The sequence below is a fragment of the Salmo salar genome, chromosome ssa14 (assembly GCF_905237065.1).
Source record: "Salmo salar chromosome ssa14, Ssal_v3.1, whole genome shotgun sequence".
NCBI lineage: Eukaryota > Metazoa > Chordata > Actinopteri > Salmoniformes > Salmonidae > Salmo > Salmo salar.
In genome coordinates, this window is record NC_059455.1 from 81,733,717 (window position 1) to 81,754,902 (window position 21,186).

Consider the following 21,186-nt stretch of genomic DNA (forward strand, 5'->3'; position numbering starts at 1 on the left):
TAAAGGATCTGCCACTAATGCCACCAATGTGACGTTTTCCTTAACCATACCCACTTTGAAATCTGAAGACACCAAAACACACTTTTAATCTGTCCGGTCTTAAGCATCCATGTATTTCAAATGGAAAATGGGCTTTGGTTGGTATGTGACTGAGTCAGTGTGTGTGTGTGTGTGTGTGTGTGTGTGTGTGTGTGTGTGTGTGTGTGTGTGTGTGTGTGTGTGTGTGTGTGTGTGTGTGTGTGTGTGTGTGTGGTGATGAGGAACTTGATGAATCTCTGTTGAGTGGGGCTACAGGTGCGTGCGTGCGTGTGTGTGTGTGTATATGCTTGTGTGTGGATGTCTTTAACTATACTTGTGTGGACCAGAAGCCCCCACAAGACTAGTAAACAAAAACAATTTCACCATCCTTGGGACATTTCGTTGGTCCCCACAAGGTCAGATGCTATTTCTAGGTGGTTAAGGGTTAAGGTTAGAATTAGTGTTAGAATTAGGTTCAGGGTTAGTGTTAGGAGCTCTAGGGTTAGGTTTAGGGTTAAAGTTAGGTTTTCGGGTTAAGGTTAGGGTCAGGGTACAGGTTAGGGTTAGATTTAGGAGTTAGGGGTTGAGGAAAATAGGATTTTGAATGGGACTGAATTGTGTGTCCCCACAAGGTTAGTTGTACAATAATGTGTGTGTGTGTGTGTGTGTGTGTGTGTGTGTGTGTGTGTGTGTGTGTGTGTGTGTGTGTGTGTGTGTGTGTGTGTGTGTGTGTGTGTGTGTGTGTGTGGTGAGGAACTTGATGAATCTCTGTTGAGTGGGGCTACAGGTTCATCTGAAAGCTGACAAAACAGAGAGCGACTGGAGAAAGGGGGAGAGAGGGATGGAGGGAAAGAAGGCGGGAGGGAGGTGATTGAGATAAGCAGGTCAGTGTGCAGCCAGGACAGTGGGGGGGCAGCACTGGGGGGTGGCGGCAGTGTGTGTGCATGTGTGTGTGGTTTAGTCTCAGCTCAGGGATTAGGAACACCACGCTGACCAGGGGAGGAATGGGGTGGGGGGGCAGATGTCCAGGGTCCCACGGCTGGCCCCAGGGGAAACCAAACGAAGGGACACAGCAGCGGAATCCCGCCCGCCCACTGTCACCATAGCAACATGCCAGGGCCAGAGCTGCCCTACACTGTATCACTATAATGTCTTATACTGAGATAAAAACTGGAATCAGATGGTAGACGAAAGGATATATTTAATAAAATGTCTTACCTTCACTTTGAAGACCATGTTCAACAATGGATAATTTAACCTCGAGTGTGCAACAGCTCTTCCCATCCACTCTGTACACTCTGTGGAGGCTATTGACAGAATGATCCAGAGGGGACTATACTTTACATACGGTAGACTACCACCATCCATATCACAATGAGGCTATGTGAATCACTGCATTATAAACACTGTAAACTACTGAAGCAAGCCCACCAAATCAACTTCTCAGATCATCATTTACTACCAAACCTACAAGGTCCTTGACTCTTGACAGAGTCAATGGAGAATACTGTTGCGTGGCTGCCAGTGTTAGTGTTCAGAGCGAGGGCGACACAGCCTTAAGGAGTAAACGGCTTCGGCGCTGTTCAGGCCCACTGTTCACCAGGCAGGACATTCATCTTCTTGTGTTAGCATCATCAGCCTCAGCAACACACCGTCTCTACCCAGCATCACACTACACACGCAAACGGACAAGCACACACATACACACACACATGAACACACACACTGTCTCTACCCAGAATCACAGCACTATCTCTCACCGCCACATATTCATTATCCACTCAACTGACGAGGACCACAATACCTGCTCCAGCTATAAAACTTATCATCGTAATGCTACTAGGCATAAATCTTGTGCTAAGGAGACAGGCTACATTGAGGAATGGGGAGCCAGTGTGTTTTGGCTGTATGGGGATTAGATTGATGATTTAGATATGCTTATACTTCCCAGCAGCGTGGTTTATAATATAAGACAATGTTGTGGAACAGGGAGCAGGTACATGGGTTTTGAAGTTCGTTCAAGTGAGAAATAAATTGGATGGAGAGTGTGGGTTTTGCTTAGCTAGGCAAGCATGAAGCGTCACATCTAAGAGAAGTCTACTTTACACATCCCCCACAACTGGAATACTGTCATTACTAGACTCTGTTTACACTTTAACTTGATCATCAAAGAACCAAACTTTTCGGTCATTTAGCATCAGACAGAGGTAAGCTAATTGGCCAATTCAGAGTGACAGGGCAGGGGGCGAGCAAGGCCCTGAGACAAGTCTCCCAACCCTAACTGCCAATCACAGATTGGCACATTGTAATCTCAGAATGTGAGACTGTGAGAGAGTAAATCCCCCTCATCCAGACTCTTGCCCCGGGGCCGTCCTATCCTGTTTTCCCATAGCTGTCACTAGGCCTCAGAGCTGGGCACATGCACACACATGTACACACACAGGCACAAGCACGCACATAGACATACACAACGTGGACGCACACACACAGATCAGGATAGTTTCTCTCCCCCGTCCCCCAGGCAGTACTGATAATCCTAGCTGGATTAGTGAAATTATGGGGGAGCTGCTGTGGAGGAAGTTTTCTGACCCAGGAGATTAATTTGAGTGTGTGACTAGTCGTTTAACAGCTAAAATGACTCAGGCTGACTCCTAATGGCCAGCCACCGCCTGCCTGCTCAGTGTAAGTATATCAACTCAGTGTAAATATATATGTATATGATGGTGTGTATAGACAATTCGTGCAGTATATGGATAGACAAGGTGTGTAAAGCAGTAGTTATATAGGATAGGCCATGACTAGAATACAGTATATACATATGAAGTGGGTAAAACAGCATGTAAACATTATTAGTGACCATGACTATACGGCAACAGTCTCTAAGGTGCAGGGTTGAGTACCGGGAGGTAGCCGGCTAGCAACAGTGACTAAAGTTCAGAGCAGGGTACTGGGTGGAAGCCGGTTAGTGGTGAGTCTGGTGACTGACTGTTTAACAGTCTGATGGCCAAGACATAGAAGCTGTTTTTCAGTCTCTTGGTTCCAGCTTTGATGCACCTGTACAGTCTCTGCCTTCTGGCTGGTAGCAGGGTGAACAGGCCGTGGCTCGGGTGGCTGAGGTCCTTGATGATCTTCTTGGCCTTCCTGTGACATTGGGTGCTGTAGATGTCCTGGAGGGCAGGCAGTGTCCCCCTGTGATGTATTGGGCTGACCGCACCACCCTTGGGAGAGCACTGCAGTTGCGGACGTTGCAGTTGCCATACCAGGCGGTGATACAGACCGGCAGGATGCTCTCAACGGTGCATCTGTAGAAGTTTGTGAGTGTCTTAGGGGCCAAGCCGAATTTCTTCAGTCTCCTGAGGTTAAAGAGGCGATGTTGCACCTTCTTCACCACACTGTCTGTGTGGATGTACCATTTCAGGTTATCAGTGATATGCACGCTCTCCACTGCAGCCTCGTGGATGTCATTTTATTGACATTGATAAAGCAAATCTGAAGAAAACGCTACCAAAGTTTTATCAACACATTGCCACGCACCCTTGTGGGGCCCCCATGTTGAAGAGCAGTTTTTGCCTACCCTCACCGCCTGGGGATGGCCTGTCAGGAAGTCCAGGACCCAGTTGCACAATGCAGGTTTCAGACCCAGGACCCCAAGCTTAGCGATGAGCTTGGAGGGCACTATGGTATTGAAGGCTGGGCTGTAGTCGATGAACAGCACTCTTACATAGGTATTCCTCTTGTCCAGATGGGTATTAAAGTCCGGAGCTACAATAAATGCGGTCATAGCATATGCGGTTTCCAGTTTGCACAAAGTCCAGAGCCGTCGCAGTGTCGGCTTGAGGGGGACTATACACGGCCGTGACGATGACCAAAAAGAATTCTCTCGGGAGGTAATGCGGTCGGCATTTGATAGTGAGGTATTCCAAATCGGGAGAACAAAAGGACCTGAGTTCTTGTACATTACCACAATCACACCAAGAGTAGTTTTTTTATTTGGTTTATTTTACCTTTATTTAACTAGGCAAGTCAGTTAAGAACAAATTCTTATTTTCAATCACGGCCTAGGAACAGTGGGTTAACTGCCTTGTTCAGGGGCAGAACGACAGATTTTTACCTTGTCAGCTCAGGGATTTGATCTTGCAACGGTTTTCGGTTATTAGTCCAACGCTCTAACCACTAGGCTACCTGCCACCCCCAGTTCATGGTGAAGAATACACCTCTGCCTTTCTTTTTCCCAGAGATTTCTTTCTTCCTGTCTGTGCGATGTAAGGAGAACCCCGCTGGTTGTATGGACAGGGACAGTATATCCTGAGAGAGCCATGGTTCTGTGAAACACAGTATGTAACAGTCCCCGATGTCTCTCTGGAAGGAAATCCTCACCCTGAGCTCGTATACTTTATTGTCCAGGGATACTCGGAAGCGGTGGATGCTACAAGTCCACTTGATAATCCTCTTCTCCGTTGGCGGCGTCTTGGAGCAGCCCTTGGGATGAGTGGAAATGCCTCGGGGGATAAGAACAAAGGAACCAATTCAGGAAAGTATTATTTTTTTTTAAATGCTGGTGAGTGACCGCTAATCTAATATCCTAGATTTATTTCCGGACTAGCTAATATTGCAAGAAATGTTCTGAGCAAATAATGTAAGAAATAACACAAAAAAATATATATGGCAAAGTTTGTTAGGCGCTAGGAACACGGCAACCATGTCTGTCGGCGCCATCTTGTTCCATCTTGCTCCGTCTCTCTCTCTCTCTCTCTCTCTCTCTCTCTCTCTCTCTCTCTCTCTCTCTCAAGGTGCTCCGCTCAAGCCTTAAAAAGATAAACAAACAAACAAGAGCGGAATGTTGACAAAGAGCCTCTGACACTCACACAAAAAACTACTGGGCAGGAGCAGTCTGAGAGCTGCAGTAGTACAGTTACTGCAGGGCTCTTCTCAATCTCAAATATCCATGAGAGGCTGAAAGAAAAACGATACACACAGGAAGCATTTAGCTGGAGAAACCAAACAAGCTGCAGGGGTCTGGACCAGGCAGGGGGCTGTGGAGTGAAGCCTTTTTCTCTGGGTTGTTTTGGCCATCCAGAGAGGATAGATAGGCAGCGTCTCAAATGGCATTATATTCCCTTTATAGTGTATTAGTTTTGACCAGAGCCCCGTAAGGTCCTGGTCAAAAATAGTGCACTTCATAGGGAATAGGGTACCATTTGGGATGTAACCATAGATCAGTGGTGTCCTATCAGGGCCGGTGTTACTGGGGCTGCATCTCTCTCCCCCGATGGATGCTCTTTTGTGGAGGGCTAACCTTTAATTGGCTAGTGAAGTGGTGAGGCGAATAGGAGGGTCTGCTGTCTGTCTGTCTGTTGATCTGTCTGTCTTTGTGAAGCTAATGCCTCTTTGGTCTCAGCCACACATTCCCTTTGAATAGGGAGTGGAGCCCCACTCCCCTGTGAACACGGCTATCTGTTTCTTCATTTAACGCTTCATTTGTGATTGCTGTCACAGTAATGGTGTGCGTGTGCGTGTGTGTGCATCTGTGTGTGTGTGTGTGTGTGCGTGTGCGTGTGCGTGTGTCTGCCTGTGTGCATTGGGGAGGGTGTTAGGCAGGGGATGGTGTTAACATCCTCAGTGTGTGTCGTCTATCCAGACACAAAGGGTGTCCCCATGTGGGAGCAGCAGGAGCAGTCCTCCCCAGTCCTCCTCAACCCACTATAGGGTCCCACAGGGCACCTAATGGGAATGTCATTAACCACACAGACAGATAGAGCTGAATGGGAATGAGGGGAGAACAGGCCATGGATTAGATTAGAAAACCATTTATGTCACTCTCCTACTTCAACAGTGAATGACACTAGTGTTCCATGTCAACACATGTCAAACACATGAAATGTTACAATTCTATGATGATTACAAAATGATAGGGATCTTGCAAAGGCAATCTCCATGTAACTCACCAAGGTACAGTGCAAATGAAAAATATAAAAAAGAAAAGCACAAAATTGAACTGTTTTCGAGCAACAGAATGTAGAGCAACATCAATTAGCTCTCTACCTGTTGACATCAAAGACATGAAAACATTACAACATCCAAGACCTTAAGTTCTGCTAAAAGTATGAATAACAAAACATTACAACATCCAAGACCTTAAGTTCTGCTAAAAGTATGAATAACAAAACATTTGCATAATGTATTAATAGATTCTTCAAATGATAGTTCAGCTTCTTTATCTTTGTATCTGAGGAACCTCCTGGCATGTCATACCTTTTGTCCGATGCCTACCATATTCCTCCGTATCTGGCACCTAAACCAAAGTTATTGGATCTTTTCCGCTTTCCTACAACAAACAATGACACATGCATTCTATCCTGCAGACCTAAGCATGCCTCTGTGTCTATGAATAAATTAATCGATGCTTTCTAAAGAAGACTGGCAGGCTTACCACAATGGTTCTTAACATATCTAAGATTACGCTGCCATCTTATTGGCTCACACAGAAGCTTCACCCCCGCAGGAGGACGATAAGTAACGAATCAGATTCCTGATAGGCTCCATGGCTGTGTCTCAAATGGCACCCTATTATAGTATATAGTGCACTATTTTTGAGCAGAGCCATTTGGGACGCCGACTCTGTGTTTACAATCTAGCTCGGGGCTTCTGAAGGTTCTCCATGCAGTTTAGCACCACAATAGCAGGCATTATAAGGCATCTCTAGTTTGATTCTGAATGGGTACATTGTCTATTTCTAGCTATTTGTAGTTGTAAAGATGACAATTGTATAAACCTTGTTTTCTACAGAATTGTCACATCATTGTCAAATTATGATGCTGGTTTCATAAGGTTGGACATGGAGAATATTTGACAGGGAGGAGTTTATGAATAGCCTGACAGTTTGAAATGCTCTGCAGTATTTCTTTGCCTATGTCATCAGCAGTTGCAAAACAGGCAAATTATAATAGGTGGTAAATCATAAATGTTCTAACAACCTGTTCAATTAATGTTACTGTTAAGCTGTGACTGTAGTGAACTGACAAGGAAGGCGTAAATATTTTTTCAAAAAAAATAATATCCACTGAAAAAAAAACCTTCACTCATATTACAAAATAGGAAGGACATCAATTTACCTCACTATTTACAAAACTATATTCTGACAATCATGGTTGACATCTGTGAAAGCTTTGAATTATTAAGGTTCTATCTGCATTTTGTCAAAATGTAGTTATTGTCGTAGCCTTGCTCTGTAAAAGGTTCTCCACCAATATAGTACATTAAATACCCCAATTCATGTTGTTAAGTTAAAAATAATAAAATATTTTAAAAATTGCTCACACCATTCAAGCCAATGAGTGGTTTGGTACTTTAAAGCCAATTATCTTAGAATCATCTTTTTGCAGATAGAGCCTTATAATTTGAAGGTAATGCGACTTATCTATCATTGCTGTGGAAAGAAGACATCCTATGGTGATATACAGTATCTCTCCTCTAATGTGGCCATGTGTCGGGTGAATTTCAAGGTAACAGGAATACATAATATTATGAGTCTCAGAGCTCCCTCCAGTGGTCCATTTGAACACATACACTACTTATAAGCTACTTAATAATTATTACTCAATCATGTCTTCAAGAAAAAGCCTCAATTGACTATAAACTTAAAATTGAATGGGTATCTTCAACTCACCACAACCCTGTCACATTCTCACATTCATACACACTGTGTACACTTGCATCAACTTCACACGTCATAAGATCACAAATTCAAAAACAGCATCTACCTACTTTACTATACAGTGCACACTGCCAAGTACAGTACCGTCAGAAAGTATTCATACCTTTTGACTTATTCCACGTGTTGTTGTGTTACAGCCTGAATTCATAATGTATTACATGTATTTATTTATCTCACCCATCTACACACAATACCCCATAACGACAAAGTGAAAACATGTTTTTAGAAATGTTTGTACATTTATTGAAAACGAAATACAGAAATATCTCATTTACAGTACACAAGTATTCACACCCCTGAGTCAATACATGTTAGAATCACCTTTGGCAGCAACTACAGGTGTGAGTCTTTCTGGGTAAGTCTAAGAGTTTTGCACTCCTGGATTCTAAAATATTTGCACATTATTATTTTTTAAATTCTTCCAGCTCTGTCAAGTTAGTTGTTGATCATTGCTAGAAAACCATTTTCAAGTCTTGCTATAGATGTTTGAAAGGCTGGTCATGGCTCACATCAACACCATCATGCCGGAAATCCTAGACCCACTCCAATTTGCATACCGCCCCAACAGATACACAGATAACGCAATCTCAATCGCACTCCACACTGCCCATTCCACATGGACAAAAGGATCACCAATGTGAGAATGCTGTTCATTGTCTACAGCTCAGCATTCAACACCATAGTACCCACAAAGCTCAACACTAAGCTAAGGACCCTGGGACTAAACACCTCCCTCTGCAACTGGATCCTGGACATCCTGATGGGCCGCCCCCAGGTGGTAAGGGTAGGCAACAACACATCTGCCACACTGAACCCCAACACTGGGGCCTCTCAGGGGTGCATGGCCAAGCATGACTCCAAAACTATCATTAAGTTTGCTGACGACACAACAGTGATAGGCCTGATCACAGACAACGATGAGACAGCCTATAGAAAGGAGGTCAGAGACCTGGCAGTGTGGTGCCAGGACAACCTCTCCCTCAATGTGAGCAAGACAAAGGAGCTGATCGTGGACTACAGGAAAAGGAGGTCCGAACAGTCCCCCAATTAACAACGGGGCTGAAGTGGAGCGGGTCGAGAGTTTCAAGTTCCTTGGTGTCCACCAACGAACTATCATGGTCCAAACACACCAAGACAGTTGTGAAGAGGGCACGACAACACCTTTTCCCCCTCAGGAGACTGAAAAGATTTAGCATGGGTCTCCAGAACCTCAAAAGGTTCTACAGCTGCACCATCGAGAACATCCTGACCAGTTGCATCACCGCCTGGTATGGCAACTGCTCGGCATCTGACCATAAGGCTCTACAGAGGGTAGTGCGTACGGCCCAGTACATCAATGGGGCCAAGCTTCCTGCCATCCAGGACCATCCAGTACCTATATCCAGGACCCCCCTCTTCTTACACTGCTGGAATAATTGTATTCTGTACAGGCTTCCTTATTTTAACTTTGTCAATTAGGTTAGTATTGTGGAGTAACTACAATGTTGTTGATCCATCAGTTTTCTCCTGTCACAGTCTTTAAACTCTGTAACTGTTTTAAAGTCACCATTGGCCTCATGGTGAAATCCCTGAGCGGTTTCCTTCCTCTCTGGCAACTGAGTTAGGAAGGACGCCTGTATCTTTGTAGTGACTGGGTGTATTGATACATCATCCAAAGTGTAATTAATAACTTCACCATGGTCAAAAAAATATTCAATGTCTGCTTTTTTCATTTTTACCCATCTATCAATAGGTGCCCTTCTTTGCGAGGCATTGGAAAACCTCCCTGTTCTTTGTGGTTGAAATTCATTGCTCCACTGAGGGACCTTACAGATAATGAATTGTATGTGTGGGGTACAGAGATGAGGTAGTCATTAAAAAATTATGTTAAACACTATTATTGCACACAGAGTGAGTCCATGCAACTTATTATGTGACTTGTTAAGCACATTTTTACTCCTGAAATTATTTAGGTTTGCCATAACAAAGGGGTTGAATACCTATTGACTCAAGACATTTCAGCTTTTAATTTTGAATTCATTTATAAACATTTCTAAAGCAGAATGTTTTATAAGCCAATGACACAAGATCTCAATTTAATCCATTTTCAATTCAGGCGTTAACTCAACAAAATGTGGAAAAAGTCAAGGGGTGTGAATACTTTATGAAGGCACTGTACATGAGGTTAATACAAAAGGTGTGACAATTAGAGAGGAAGTAGCCTGAGGACCTGTGAGTCCCATTATAAATATAGGTTGTATAAATTACAGTTTGAACTAATCACATTCAGATGATATCCCTTCAAATAGTAACATTAGCACCAATGGCAGGATGTGTCCAAACAGAACACCAACAGATTATACTTCCATGTGTTAGATGCATAAGATACACCAGAACTAGCCTGTATGCTCATACTGTATATAACATCTAGAAAAGTAATGTCAGGTAATGTTGTGTCATTTAGAAATACCAAGCGTGTTACAGATACAGTAACAATCTCAAAACAGGTGAAATATAGCATAGCCTACAGAGTGTCATTTGTAAATGTATTGTACTGTACAGTGTTAGGACTGGGAGGCTCTAGAAGCCAATTTTATCCTCATATAGAGAGAGGAGCAGCAGGATGCCCCAGCCAGACAGCAGTCCTACGTTCTGCAGCAGGAACATGAGCCAGGGCCTACGGTTGTCCGCATGGACCATGGTGGGGAGCTGGGGGATGAGGATTAAGACAATAAAATGCATTTAAATCATTGTTCAAAATATATCATATTTATAGAAATGAGGCATTGCTGAAAGGAATAGGAGCAACTGTGGCATAACTAGGGGTCAGAGTTATTCCTGGTCAGGTCAGATGGCCAGGAGATGCTCAAGGCCCAAGTCAAAACAATTGAACTATTCGTGCGACAGATTCTCATTTGAAAAGAACCCCCAAGAAGCTATTCCTCCTATCCTGTTTGAGAATGTGGTAAAACTAGCATACTAACCATATCAGCCAGACCCACGTACAGGAAGAGACCAGAGGTGATGGCAGCGATCCACTGCTTGGTGGCCATGTCAGTAGAGATGGTGAGGGCGATGTAGAGTCCGATGAAGGATGTGAGGGCACTGGCCACGTTCAGCATCAAGGCCTTCTTCACTGACACCCCGCTGTGCAGCAGGATAGCGAAGTCACCTGGGAGATGGAGAGAAGGGAGAGAGGAGAGGTTTAAAGGGATGACACTGGTGATCAAATGTGGGTCTTAGGTTGATGTCATTGGAAGGATTGTGTGAATTAGAAATCTGGAAACAGAGCCAAATGGCTAAACTGTATATCTGCTAATCATCTACCTTTCATCTATTGCTATTAATCTATTCTAATACTTTATTGTTCAAAATGAAAGATATTCTTCTGAAATCAAACAAATCTAACTATATATATATATGGCTGGACCTTATTCTCAAGAGCCTTTTTCAACATGGCCAACTAGAGGAATCAGTCGGGTCTCCACTCACCCAGTTCATGAGGCAGCTCATGACAGAACACAGCCAGAGACGTGGCAAGGCCTGACTTCCAGGACACAGAAAAGGCCGCTCCGATAGCCAGGCCATCGGCAAAGTTATGTATGCCGTCCCCTATGGTAACCATGTAGGGTAGCAGACGCTGTTCTAGTGGAGGGGAGAGACAGAAGGGAAACTCAGAGAGAGGCTCAGTCATCTAAATAAGTCCATTCAAATGCAGCTATTGTTAATAATTGTATATATACTGCTTAAAAAAATAAAGGGAACACTTAAACAACACAATGTAACTCCAAGTAAATCACACTTCTGTGAAATCAAACTGTCCACTTAGGAAGCAACACTGATTGACAATACATTTCACATGCTGTTGTTCAAATGGAATAGACAACAGGTGGTAATTATCGGCAATTAGCAAGACACCCCCAATAAAGGAGTGGTTCTGCAGGTGGTAACCACAGACCACTTCTCAGTTCCTATGCTTCCTGGCTGATGTTTTGGTCACTTTTGAATGCTGGCGGTGCTTTCACTCTAGTGGTAGCATGAGACGGAGTCTACAACCCACACAAGTGGCTCAGGTAGTGCAGCTCATCCAGGATGGCACATCAATGTGAGCTGTGGCAAGAAGGTTTGCTGTGTCTGTCAGCGTAGTGTCCAGAGCATGGAGGCGCTACCAGGAGACAGGCCAGAACATCAGGAGACGTGGAGGAGGCCGTAGGAGGGCAACAACCCAGCAGCAGGACCGCTACCTCCGCCTTTGTGCAAGGAGGAGCAGGAGGAGCACTGCCAGAGCCATGCAAAATGACCTCCAGCAGGCCACAAATGTGCATGTGTCTGCTCAAACGGTCAGAAACAGACTCCATGAGGGTGGTATGAGGGCCCGACGTCCACAGGTGGGGGTTGTGCTTACAGCCCAACACCGTGCAGGACGTTTGGCATTTGCCAGAGAACACCAAGATTGGCAAATTCGCCACTGGTGCCCTGTGCTCTTCACAGATGAAAGCAGGTTCACACTGAGCACATGTGACAGACGTGACAGTCTGGAGACGCCGTGGAGAACGTTCTGCTGCCTGCAACATCCTCCAGCATGACCGGTTTGGCGGTGGGTCAGTCATGGTGTGGGGTGGCATTTCTTTGGGGGGCCGCACAGCCCTCCATGTGCTCGCCAGAGGTAGCATGACTGCAATTAGGTACCGAGATGAGATCCTCAGACCCCTTGTGAGACCATATGCTGGTGCGGTTGGCCCTGGGTTCCTCCTAATGCAAGACAATGCTAGACCTCATGTGGCTGGAGTGTGTCAGCACTTCCTGCAAGAGGAAGGCATTTATGCTATGGACTGGCCCGCCCGTTCCCCAGACCTGAATCCAATTGAGCACATCTGGGACATCATGTCTCGCTCCATCCACCAACGCCACGTTGCACCACAGACTGTCCAGGAGTTGGCGGATGCTTTAGTCCAGGTCTGGGAGGAGATCCCTCAGGAGACCATCCGCTACCTCATCAGGAGCATGCCCAGGCGTTGTAGGGAGGTCATACAGGCACATGGAGGCCACACACACTACTGAGCCTCATTTTGACTTCTTTTAAGGACATTACATCAAAGTTGGATCAGCCTGTAGTGTGGTTTTCCACTTTAATTTTGAGTGTGACTCCAAATCCAGACCTCCATGGGTTGATAAATTGGATTTCCATTGATTATTTTTGTGTGATTTTGTTGTCAGCACATTCAACTATGTAAAGATAAAAGGATTTAATAAGATTATTTCATTCATTCAGATCTAGGATGTGTTATTTTAGTGTTCCCTTTATTTTTTTGAGCAGTATATATATATATATATATTTTTTGTAAATACAGAATATACTGTATATATACACTACATGACCAAAAGTACTGTATGTGGATACCTGCTCGTCGAATATCTAATTTCAAAATCATGGGCATTAATATAGAGTTGGTCCCCCCTTTGCTGCTATAACAGCCTCCACTCTTCTGGGAAGGCTTTCCACTAGATATTAGAACATTGCTGTGGGGACTTGCTTCCATTCAGCAACAAGAGCATTAGTGAAGACGGGCACTGATGTTGGGCGATTAAGCCTGGCTCGCAATCAGTGTTCCAATTCTTCCCAAATGTGTTCGATGGGGTTGAGGTCAGGGCTCTGTGCAGGCCAGTAAAGTTCTTCCACGCAGATTTCCCTTCATTGGAATTAAGGGGCCTAGACCGAACCATGAAAAACAGCCCCAGACCATTATTCCTCCTCCACCAAACTTTACAGTTGGCATAATGTATTGGGGCAGGTAGCGTTCTCCTGGCATCCACCAAACCCTGATTCGTCCATCGGACTACCAGATATTGAAGCGTGATTCATCACTCCAGAGAATGCGTTCCACTGCTCAAGAGTTCAATGGCGGCGAGCTTTACACCACTCCAGCCGATACTTGGCATGATGATCTTAGGCTTGTATTGGGCTGCTCGGCCATTTCATGAAGCTCCCGACGAACAGTTCTTGTGCTGACGTTGCTTCCAAAGGCTGTTTGGAACTCGGTAGTGAGTGTTGGAACCGAGGACAGACGATTTTTACGTGCTACACGATTCAGCACACGGTGGTCCGTTCTGTGAGCTTGTGTGGCCTACCACTTTGCGGCTGAGCAAAGTTGCTCCTAGATGTTTTCACTTCACAATAACAGCACTTACAGTTGACAGTGGCAGCTCAAACCCTGACCTATATTTGTTTTATTATTATTATTATTATCATCTTCACTGCTCAGTCATGTCACTACTTACTTTAACACATTTCTTAGTCTATATTGTATATTCTTATTGTGTTTATATTTACAAACATTAATATAAAAAGAAAAAGGCTTTCCTGTGCAAGTGACCAATAAACTTTGATTAGATGTAATGTCTTATGAAAAGGTTGTATGTAGACCCAGAAGACTTTCTTACCCCTTGAGTGTTGGTTTTGTTCTGGAAAGGCTTTCTCTGTGTCATTGCTATCAACCTAGCAGGATCAGAACATTACAGAATAATAACATCTGAATTACAGCAGTGAAAGGGTTAGTGAGGGACAAGGTCTTCAGAAACACGGGTAGTAGAGACGTAAGACTACATGCTGTGCCAGGTAAAAATATAGGCTTACTATGAAACTGGCTTTTCAGTCATGGACCTATGTCTGACTCAGTTCCCCAAGAGAGAGGTTAGAGGGTTTACAACCTACCAAGTCTGTCTGTGAATAACTGTTACACAACCTACCAGGTCAGCCTGTGAATAACTGGTACAGAACCTACCAGGTCAGTCTGCGAAAACTGGTACAGAACCTACCAGGTCAGTCTGCAAATAACTGTTACACAACCTACCAGGTCAGTCTGCGAATAACTGGTACAGAACCTACCAGGTCAGTCTGCAAATAACTGTTACACAACCTACCAAGTCAGTCTGCGAATAACTGGTACAGAACCTACCAGGTCAGTCTGCAAATAACTGGTACAGAACCTACCAGGTCAGTCTGCGAATAACTGGTACAGAACCTACCAGGTCAGTCTGCAAATAACTGTTACACAACCTACCAAGTCAGTCTGCGAATAACTGGTACAGAACCTACCAGGTCAGTCTGCAAATAACTGGTACAGAACCTACCAGGTCAGTCTGCGAAAACTGGTACAGAACCTACCAGGTCAGTCTGCAAATAACTGGTACAGAACCTACCAGGTCAGTCTGCGAAAACTGGTACAGAACCTACCAGGTCAGTCTGCAAATAACTGGTACAGAACCTACCAGGTCAGTCTGTGAATAACTGGTACAGAACCTACCAGGTCAGTCTGCAAATAACTGTTACACAACCTACCAAGTCAGTCTGCGAATAACTGGTACAGAACCTACCAGGTCAGTCTGCAAATAACTGGTACAGAACCTACCAGGTCAGTCTGCAAAAACTGGTACAGAACCTACCAGGTCAGTCTGCAAATAACTGTTACACAACCTACCAAGTCAGTCTGCGAATAACTGGTACAGAATCTACCAGGTCAGTCTGCAAATAACTGGTACAGAACCTACCAGGTATGTCTGTGCATAACTGGTACAGAACCTACCAGATCAGTCTGCAAATAACTGACACCGAACCTACCAGGTCTGTCTTTGAATAACTGGTACAGAACCTACCAGGTCTCTGTGAATAACTGGTACAGAACCTACCAGGTCTGTCTGTGAATAACTGGTACAGATCCTACCAGGTCTGTCTGTGAATAACTGGTACAGATCCTACCAGGTCTGTCTTTGAATAACTGGTACAGAACCTACCAGGTCTCTGTGAATAACTGGCACAGAACCTACCAGGTCTGTCTGTGAATAACTGGTACAGATCCTACCAGGTCTGTCAATGAATAACTGGTACAGATCCTACCGGGTCTGTCTGTGAATAACTGGTACAGATCCTACCAGGTCGGTCTGTGAATAACTGGCACAGAACCTACCAGGTCTGTCGGTGAATAACTGGTACAGAACCTACCGGGTCTGTCTGTGAATAACTGGTACAGAACCTACCAGGTCTGTCTGCGATACAGACTGCTTGTTCTTTTTGTCCTGCAGGTACATCTCCAGGACTTTACCATGGTCACAGTGATGGGGCTCAGACTCCGCCTGGAAACACAATGAGACAATGTGCTCATAATATCAATATCTTTTGATTGCAGACAACATAGAACATGTATCTACTGTTATTACCTAACAATTATCACATTTTGGAACCAGTAAGACCTGACGAATTTCTGTGACCGAAGTGTTGCACTTTATTAAAAGTTTATTGCAAATATACGTGTGGGAGTTTTTTTCACCGTGGATCCACCGAACCAGTAAGCGGACAGAACAGTGGGGTTCAGTAAGAAGATAATATTTCGAAACAGAGTGAAATTGGGAGGTACTACCTGAAATTGTCCAATAAGGTCACAGATTTTTGTTTCTTGATGCAAAACATTTTGCTACGTTGGGCCCTACTGAACACAGCCCAGGGGATAGACACTACTTACCCCATGGTGATGCGGGGCATGGTGCGTGGTGACGATGGAGAAGATAGTCTCCATGAGATAGAAGCAGTAGATGCCAGCCATCAGCACCAGTATCTTATAGATGTAGTCTGGAACCTCCTCTGAGTGGCTGTGGTCTGTTCCTTCACTGTGAACATGGAGGCCTAGGAACTGAATCAAAAGAGGAAACACGGTCACAATACGGCCAGACACAGTCAGCCCAAAGTCATTATAATGACAGTGTTATGACAGTGTTATGTAACCTTTATGACGGCAATACACAGGGAAGGATAAAACCAAATACTGGTGATGCAATCAACCTGTGGGTCCATTACTCTGAAATGGCCTCCTTCACATGCCACTGTTCTGACAGATGAATGTTTAGAGTGGAGACTGGTACCTATCCACCATATTGCTTTCACCAATCATGTCCTCTCAATAGGTAGTTGTTAAGGAGAGGAGAGGGGGAAACAATTTCGGCACCATTGGGACACAGTGTTATGTTGCTCTCATCATTGGCTTTGTAATGACCGAAGATTCCCTGAAGCAACATCGGCCCATTTCTCTGTTTGTCCAATGAGAGGGTGTCGTTTCAGTTCCTTAATCACATTATTTTACACTGTAGCTGAGGATAGGGTGTGACAGCCTGCTAATATGTCGTCCTGTGATGTTGGCATGGATCTAAAAGGATTGAGCTACAGGAACAGGAAGTTCTGTATCTCCTTTAGAAGAGTCTGTCTGCCCTGGGGGAAATTAGCCAACTAAACTCAACTCCACGATTTACGATGCAGTTCAGTGGCGACAATGTCAAGCTATTCTTTGGGTGCTGAAATCAGTATTTTTTGATAAAACCATTTTATGTGACGTCGTAGCTCCAGTCCGCCCACACAAGTTGCAGCTCAGCTCCATCGTAAATTGTGGAGTTAAGTTTAATCAAAGGCTCTCAGACATCTAGATGATCATTGGGTCGCACAGACATTAAAGGCCCAGTGCAGTAAAAAAATGGATTTCCTGTGTTTTATATTTATTTCCCACAATATGTGGTTGGAATAATACTGTGAAATTGTGAAAATTATGACAACGGCCATTTGGTGTAAGATCTGTTTGAAAAGACCGCCTGAAATTTCAGCCTGTTTTGGTGGGATGGCGTTTTGGCCTTCCATGGTGACATCACCATGCAGTAAACTAGTTAACAGACCAATAAGAAAGAGCGTTTCAAACCTCTGGCAATAACAGCTAGTTTTCAGTTTTCACCCTCCAAACTCAGACCACTCGCAGACAGTCCTAGCAAAATTCTTGCTTGAGAAATTGCTCTGTTTAGAATCTATTTCTTTATATTTTTTGTACCATTTTAATTTAAAACAATCACAGTAAGGTACTTAATTGTTACCCAAAAATTATTTGATGTTGAGATAAAAATGGCTGCACTGGACCTTTAATCATAACACTTCAAGGAAGTGTTGAGGAGAAAGAGGCCTAGCTGGCTAGATTGTGATGTTGCGTGTGATGCGCTGCTGGTACAATCTAAAAGGTAATGCTGCTGAACAATAACCAGATGATACCTGACGATATACCTGTTATGCTATAAAGTGAGTATTAAGTCTAAATCAGTGGTTTTATTTTCACATTGTCCATTCCAGGCACAGTTCCAGCAACTATGATGGGTGTGTAACTAGGCTAGCACAGTACAGCTCAGCTTGAATCAGCTGGGCTCGGTAATGTGAATATGGTACTGTGGTGCTCACCATAGGCAGGAGGTGCAACAGGGCGTCCCCAGTGAGGGAGCCCACGGCCAGGCTGACACAGAACTGGATGATGAGCTGGAAGACACTACTACAGGAAGTACACAGCAGCACCACAACGCCAACCACAGCGGCCAGACAGATCAGAAGATTGGCGATGGTGGCATACACATACTCTGTGGAGAGAATTAATATTACCGGGTTCAATGTATACAGTAATAACAGGACTAAAGCAAATCAGTCAGTCAAGCCATGAAAGGTCAGTTAGACGATAATATATTTCACATACTGTGATCATGCTTGAAATAGGCCAATTACCTAATGATAACATCCATCTATACTGAACAAAAATATGAATGCAACATGCAACAATTTCAAAGATTTTACTGAGTTAAAGTTCATATAAGGAAATCAGTCCATTTAAATAAATTCATTAGGCACTAATCTATGGATGTCACATGACTGGGCAGTGTCGCATCCATCGGTAGGTCTGGGAAGGTATAGGCCCACCCACTAACCCAATGGGGAGCCAGGCCCAGCCAATCACCAATCAGAATGAGTTTTTCCCCACAAAAGGGCTTTATTACAGACAGAAATACTCTTCAGTTTCATCAGCTGTCTGGGTGGCTCAGACGATCCCACAGGTAAAGAACGCGGATGTGGTGATCCTGGGCTTGGCGTGGTTACACATGGTCTGCGGTTGTGAGGCCGGTTGGACGTACTGCCAAATTCTCTAAAACAACGTTGGAGGCGGCTTAAGGTAGAGAAATTAAAATTACATTTTCTGGCAACACCTCAGGTGGGCATTCCTGCAGTAATGCTGTTTAATCAGCTTCTTGATATGCCACACCTGTCAGGTGGGTGAATTATCTTGGCAAAGGAGAAATGCTCACTAACAGGGATGAAAACAAGTATGTGCACAAAATTGGAGAGAAATAAGCTTTTTGTGTTTATGGAACATTTCTGGGATCTTTTATTTCAGCTCATGGGACATTGGACCAACACTTTACATGTTGATTTTATATTTTTGTTCAGTATAGTTTACATTTTGGAGCGTTTATATTTATGAACATAGTAAATGTATTGGTGCAGAGTCTCACTATCATTCCCTTTTCATTAAAAAGTAAATAGTGATGAATGGGCCTCTCTGTATCAAAAGGAGAGGAGTGAGTGTTGAATAAAGTGTGTACTGTAGTAGTCAATCAATCACATATATTTTAGAAATCCCTTTTAACATCAGAAGTTTACATGTACCCATCCTAAAATCCCAAAGAGCAAGCAATGCAGAGGCAGAAGCACGGAGCTAGGACTGTAGCAGTCCACTCACTCTCTATGGTGCTGAGCTGGTCTGATGGTCCAGTAGGGGGAGAGGTGCTGTTGCAGGCCCCACTGAGGATCTGCTGGACCAGGGCTGGGCTAAGCCGGGCCACGTCATACCTGGACAGGCTAGATCCATTCAGCCCATGGATCTTTACCAGTTCCTCTGGGCTGAAACATGTCTACATGGAGAAAACAGGGCTGAAATACGTCTACTTAGGCAGGAAATGCCAACAACGAACAGTCTACCTCATATTTATGCATTAATAAACAAATAATAAAAGAAAGTAAAAATAATAAAAGAAAGCATTGTAAGTTTGAGTTTTTTCTAAAGTTGGTGCGGGAGAGGTTGATTTATTTTTGTTATCGATCAATAATGACACACCTTCTGGCATTGACAACTTAGATGGAAAGCTACTGAGGATGGTAGCTGACTCTATGGCCACTCCTATATGTCATATCTTTAATCTAAGCATACAGGAAAGTGTGTGCCCTCAGGCCTGGAGGGAAGCCAAAGTCATTCCGTTACCCAATCAGAACTATCAGCTTTTTGCCAGCTCTTAGCAAACTGTTGCAAACAAATGCAATGCTATTTCTCTGTAAATAAATTGACGTGCAGCATGCTTATAGAAAAGGGCATTCAACATGTACTGCACTGACACAAAATGACTGATGATTGGTTGAAATAAATTGATAATAAGAAGAATGTGGGAGCTGTACTGTTAGATTTCAGTGCAGCCTTTGATATTATTGCCAATAACCTGTTGTTGAGAAAACGTATGTTTTATGGCTTTTCAACCTCTGCCATATCGTGGACTCAGAGCTTTTCTTCTAATAGAACTCAGAGTTTTTTTTTACAGAAGCCTCTCTCTAATGTAAAACATGTATGGTATGGAATACGGCAGGCAGGTCTCTAGGCCTGCTATTCTTTTTCATTTGACCAATGACCTGCCACTTGCATTAAACCAAGCCTGTGTGTCCATGTATGCTGATTATTCAACCATATACGTGTCAGCAACCACCGCTAATGAAGTCACTGAAACCCTTAACAAGGAGTTGCAGTCAGTTTTGGAATGGGTGGCCAGTAGTAAACTGGTCCTGAACATCTCTAAACTAAGAGCATTGTATTTGGTACAAATCAGTCCCTAAGCTCTCCCTAAACTAGACCTGTAGCTGAATCTGGTAATGAATGGTGTGGCTGTTGAACAGGTTGAGGAGACTAAATTACTTGGTGTTACCTTAGATTGTAAAGTGTCATGGTCAAAACATATAGATTCAATGGTTGTAAAGATGGGGAGGTCTGTCCATAATAAAGAGATGCTCTGCTATTTTGACACCACACTCCAAAAATCAAGTCCTGCAGGCTCTAGTTTTGTCTGATCTTGATTACTGTCCAGTCATGTGGCCCAGTGCCGCAAAGGAAGGTCTAGTTAAGCTGCAGCTGGCCCAGAACAGAGCGGCACATCTCGCTCTTCACTGTAATCAGAGGGCTGATATAAATACTATGCATGCCAGTCTCTCTTGGCTAAAAGTAGAGGTGAGACTGACTGCATCACTTCTTCTTATTATAAGAAACATTCACTTGTTGAAAATTCAAAATTGTTTGCATAGACAACTTACAGCTCTGACACACACACTTACATACAGGACATGCCACCAGGGGTCTTTTCACAGTCCCCAAATTCAGAACAAATTCAAGAAAGCTTACAGTATTATATAGAGACATTATTGCATGGAACTCCGTTCCATCTCTTTGCTCAAGTGATCAGCAAATCTGGTTTCAAAAAACAGATAAAGCAATACTTCACGGCACAACGCCGCTCCCTATTTAACCTAGATATTGTATGTGCATGTATTGATATGTAGGCTATGTATGCCATTTAAAAAGTATGTAGTTCTGTCC

General features: G+C 43.9%; 1 protein-coding gene across 4 annotated transcripts in view; it reads right to left on the reverse strand.

Annotated features, from left to right (window-relative positions):
• Positions 1-9,855: 9,855 nt before the first annotated feature.
• LOC106570429 (zinc transporter ZIP4) overlaps positions 9,856-21,186 on the reverse strand; it is a 42,425-nt gene continuing 31,094 nt past the window's right edge. For all 4 annotated transcript variants that reach the window (XM_014142755.2, XM_014142754.2, XM_014142753.2 and 1 more), the window contains 8 exons: positions 19,294-19,465; positions 17,970-18,142; positions 16,228-16,395; positions 15,746-15,841; positions 14,153-14,207; positions 11,204-11,356; positions 10,696-10,883; positions 9,856-10,420 (listed from right to left, as the gene is read on the reverse strand). In XM_014142755.2, coding sequence (XP_013998230.1) covers positions 10,292-10,420; positions 10,696-10,883; positions 11,204-11,356; positions 14,153-14,207; positions 15,746-15,841; positions 16,228-16,395; positions 17,970-18,142; positions 19,294-19,465 — 1,134 coding nt within the window. In that variant the 3' untranslated portion in view covers positions 9,856-10,291. The remainder of the gene's footprint in view (positions 10,421-10,695; positions 10,884-11,203; positions 11,357-14,152; positions 14,208-15,745; positions 15,842-16,227; positions 16,396-17,969; positions 18,143-19,293; positions 19,466-21,186) is intronic.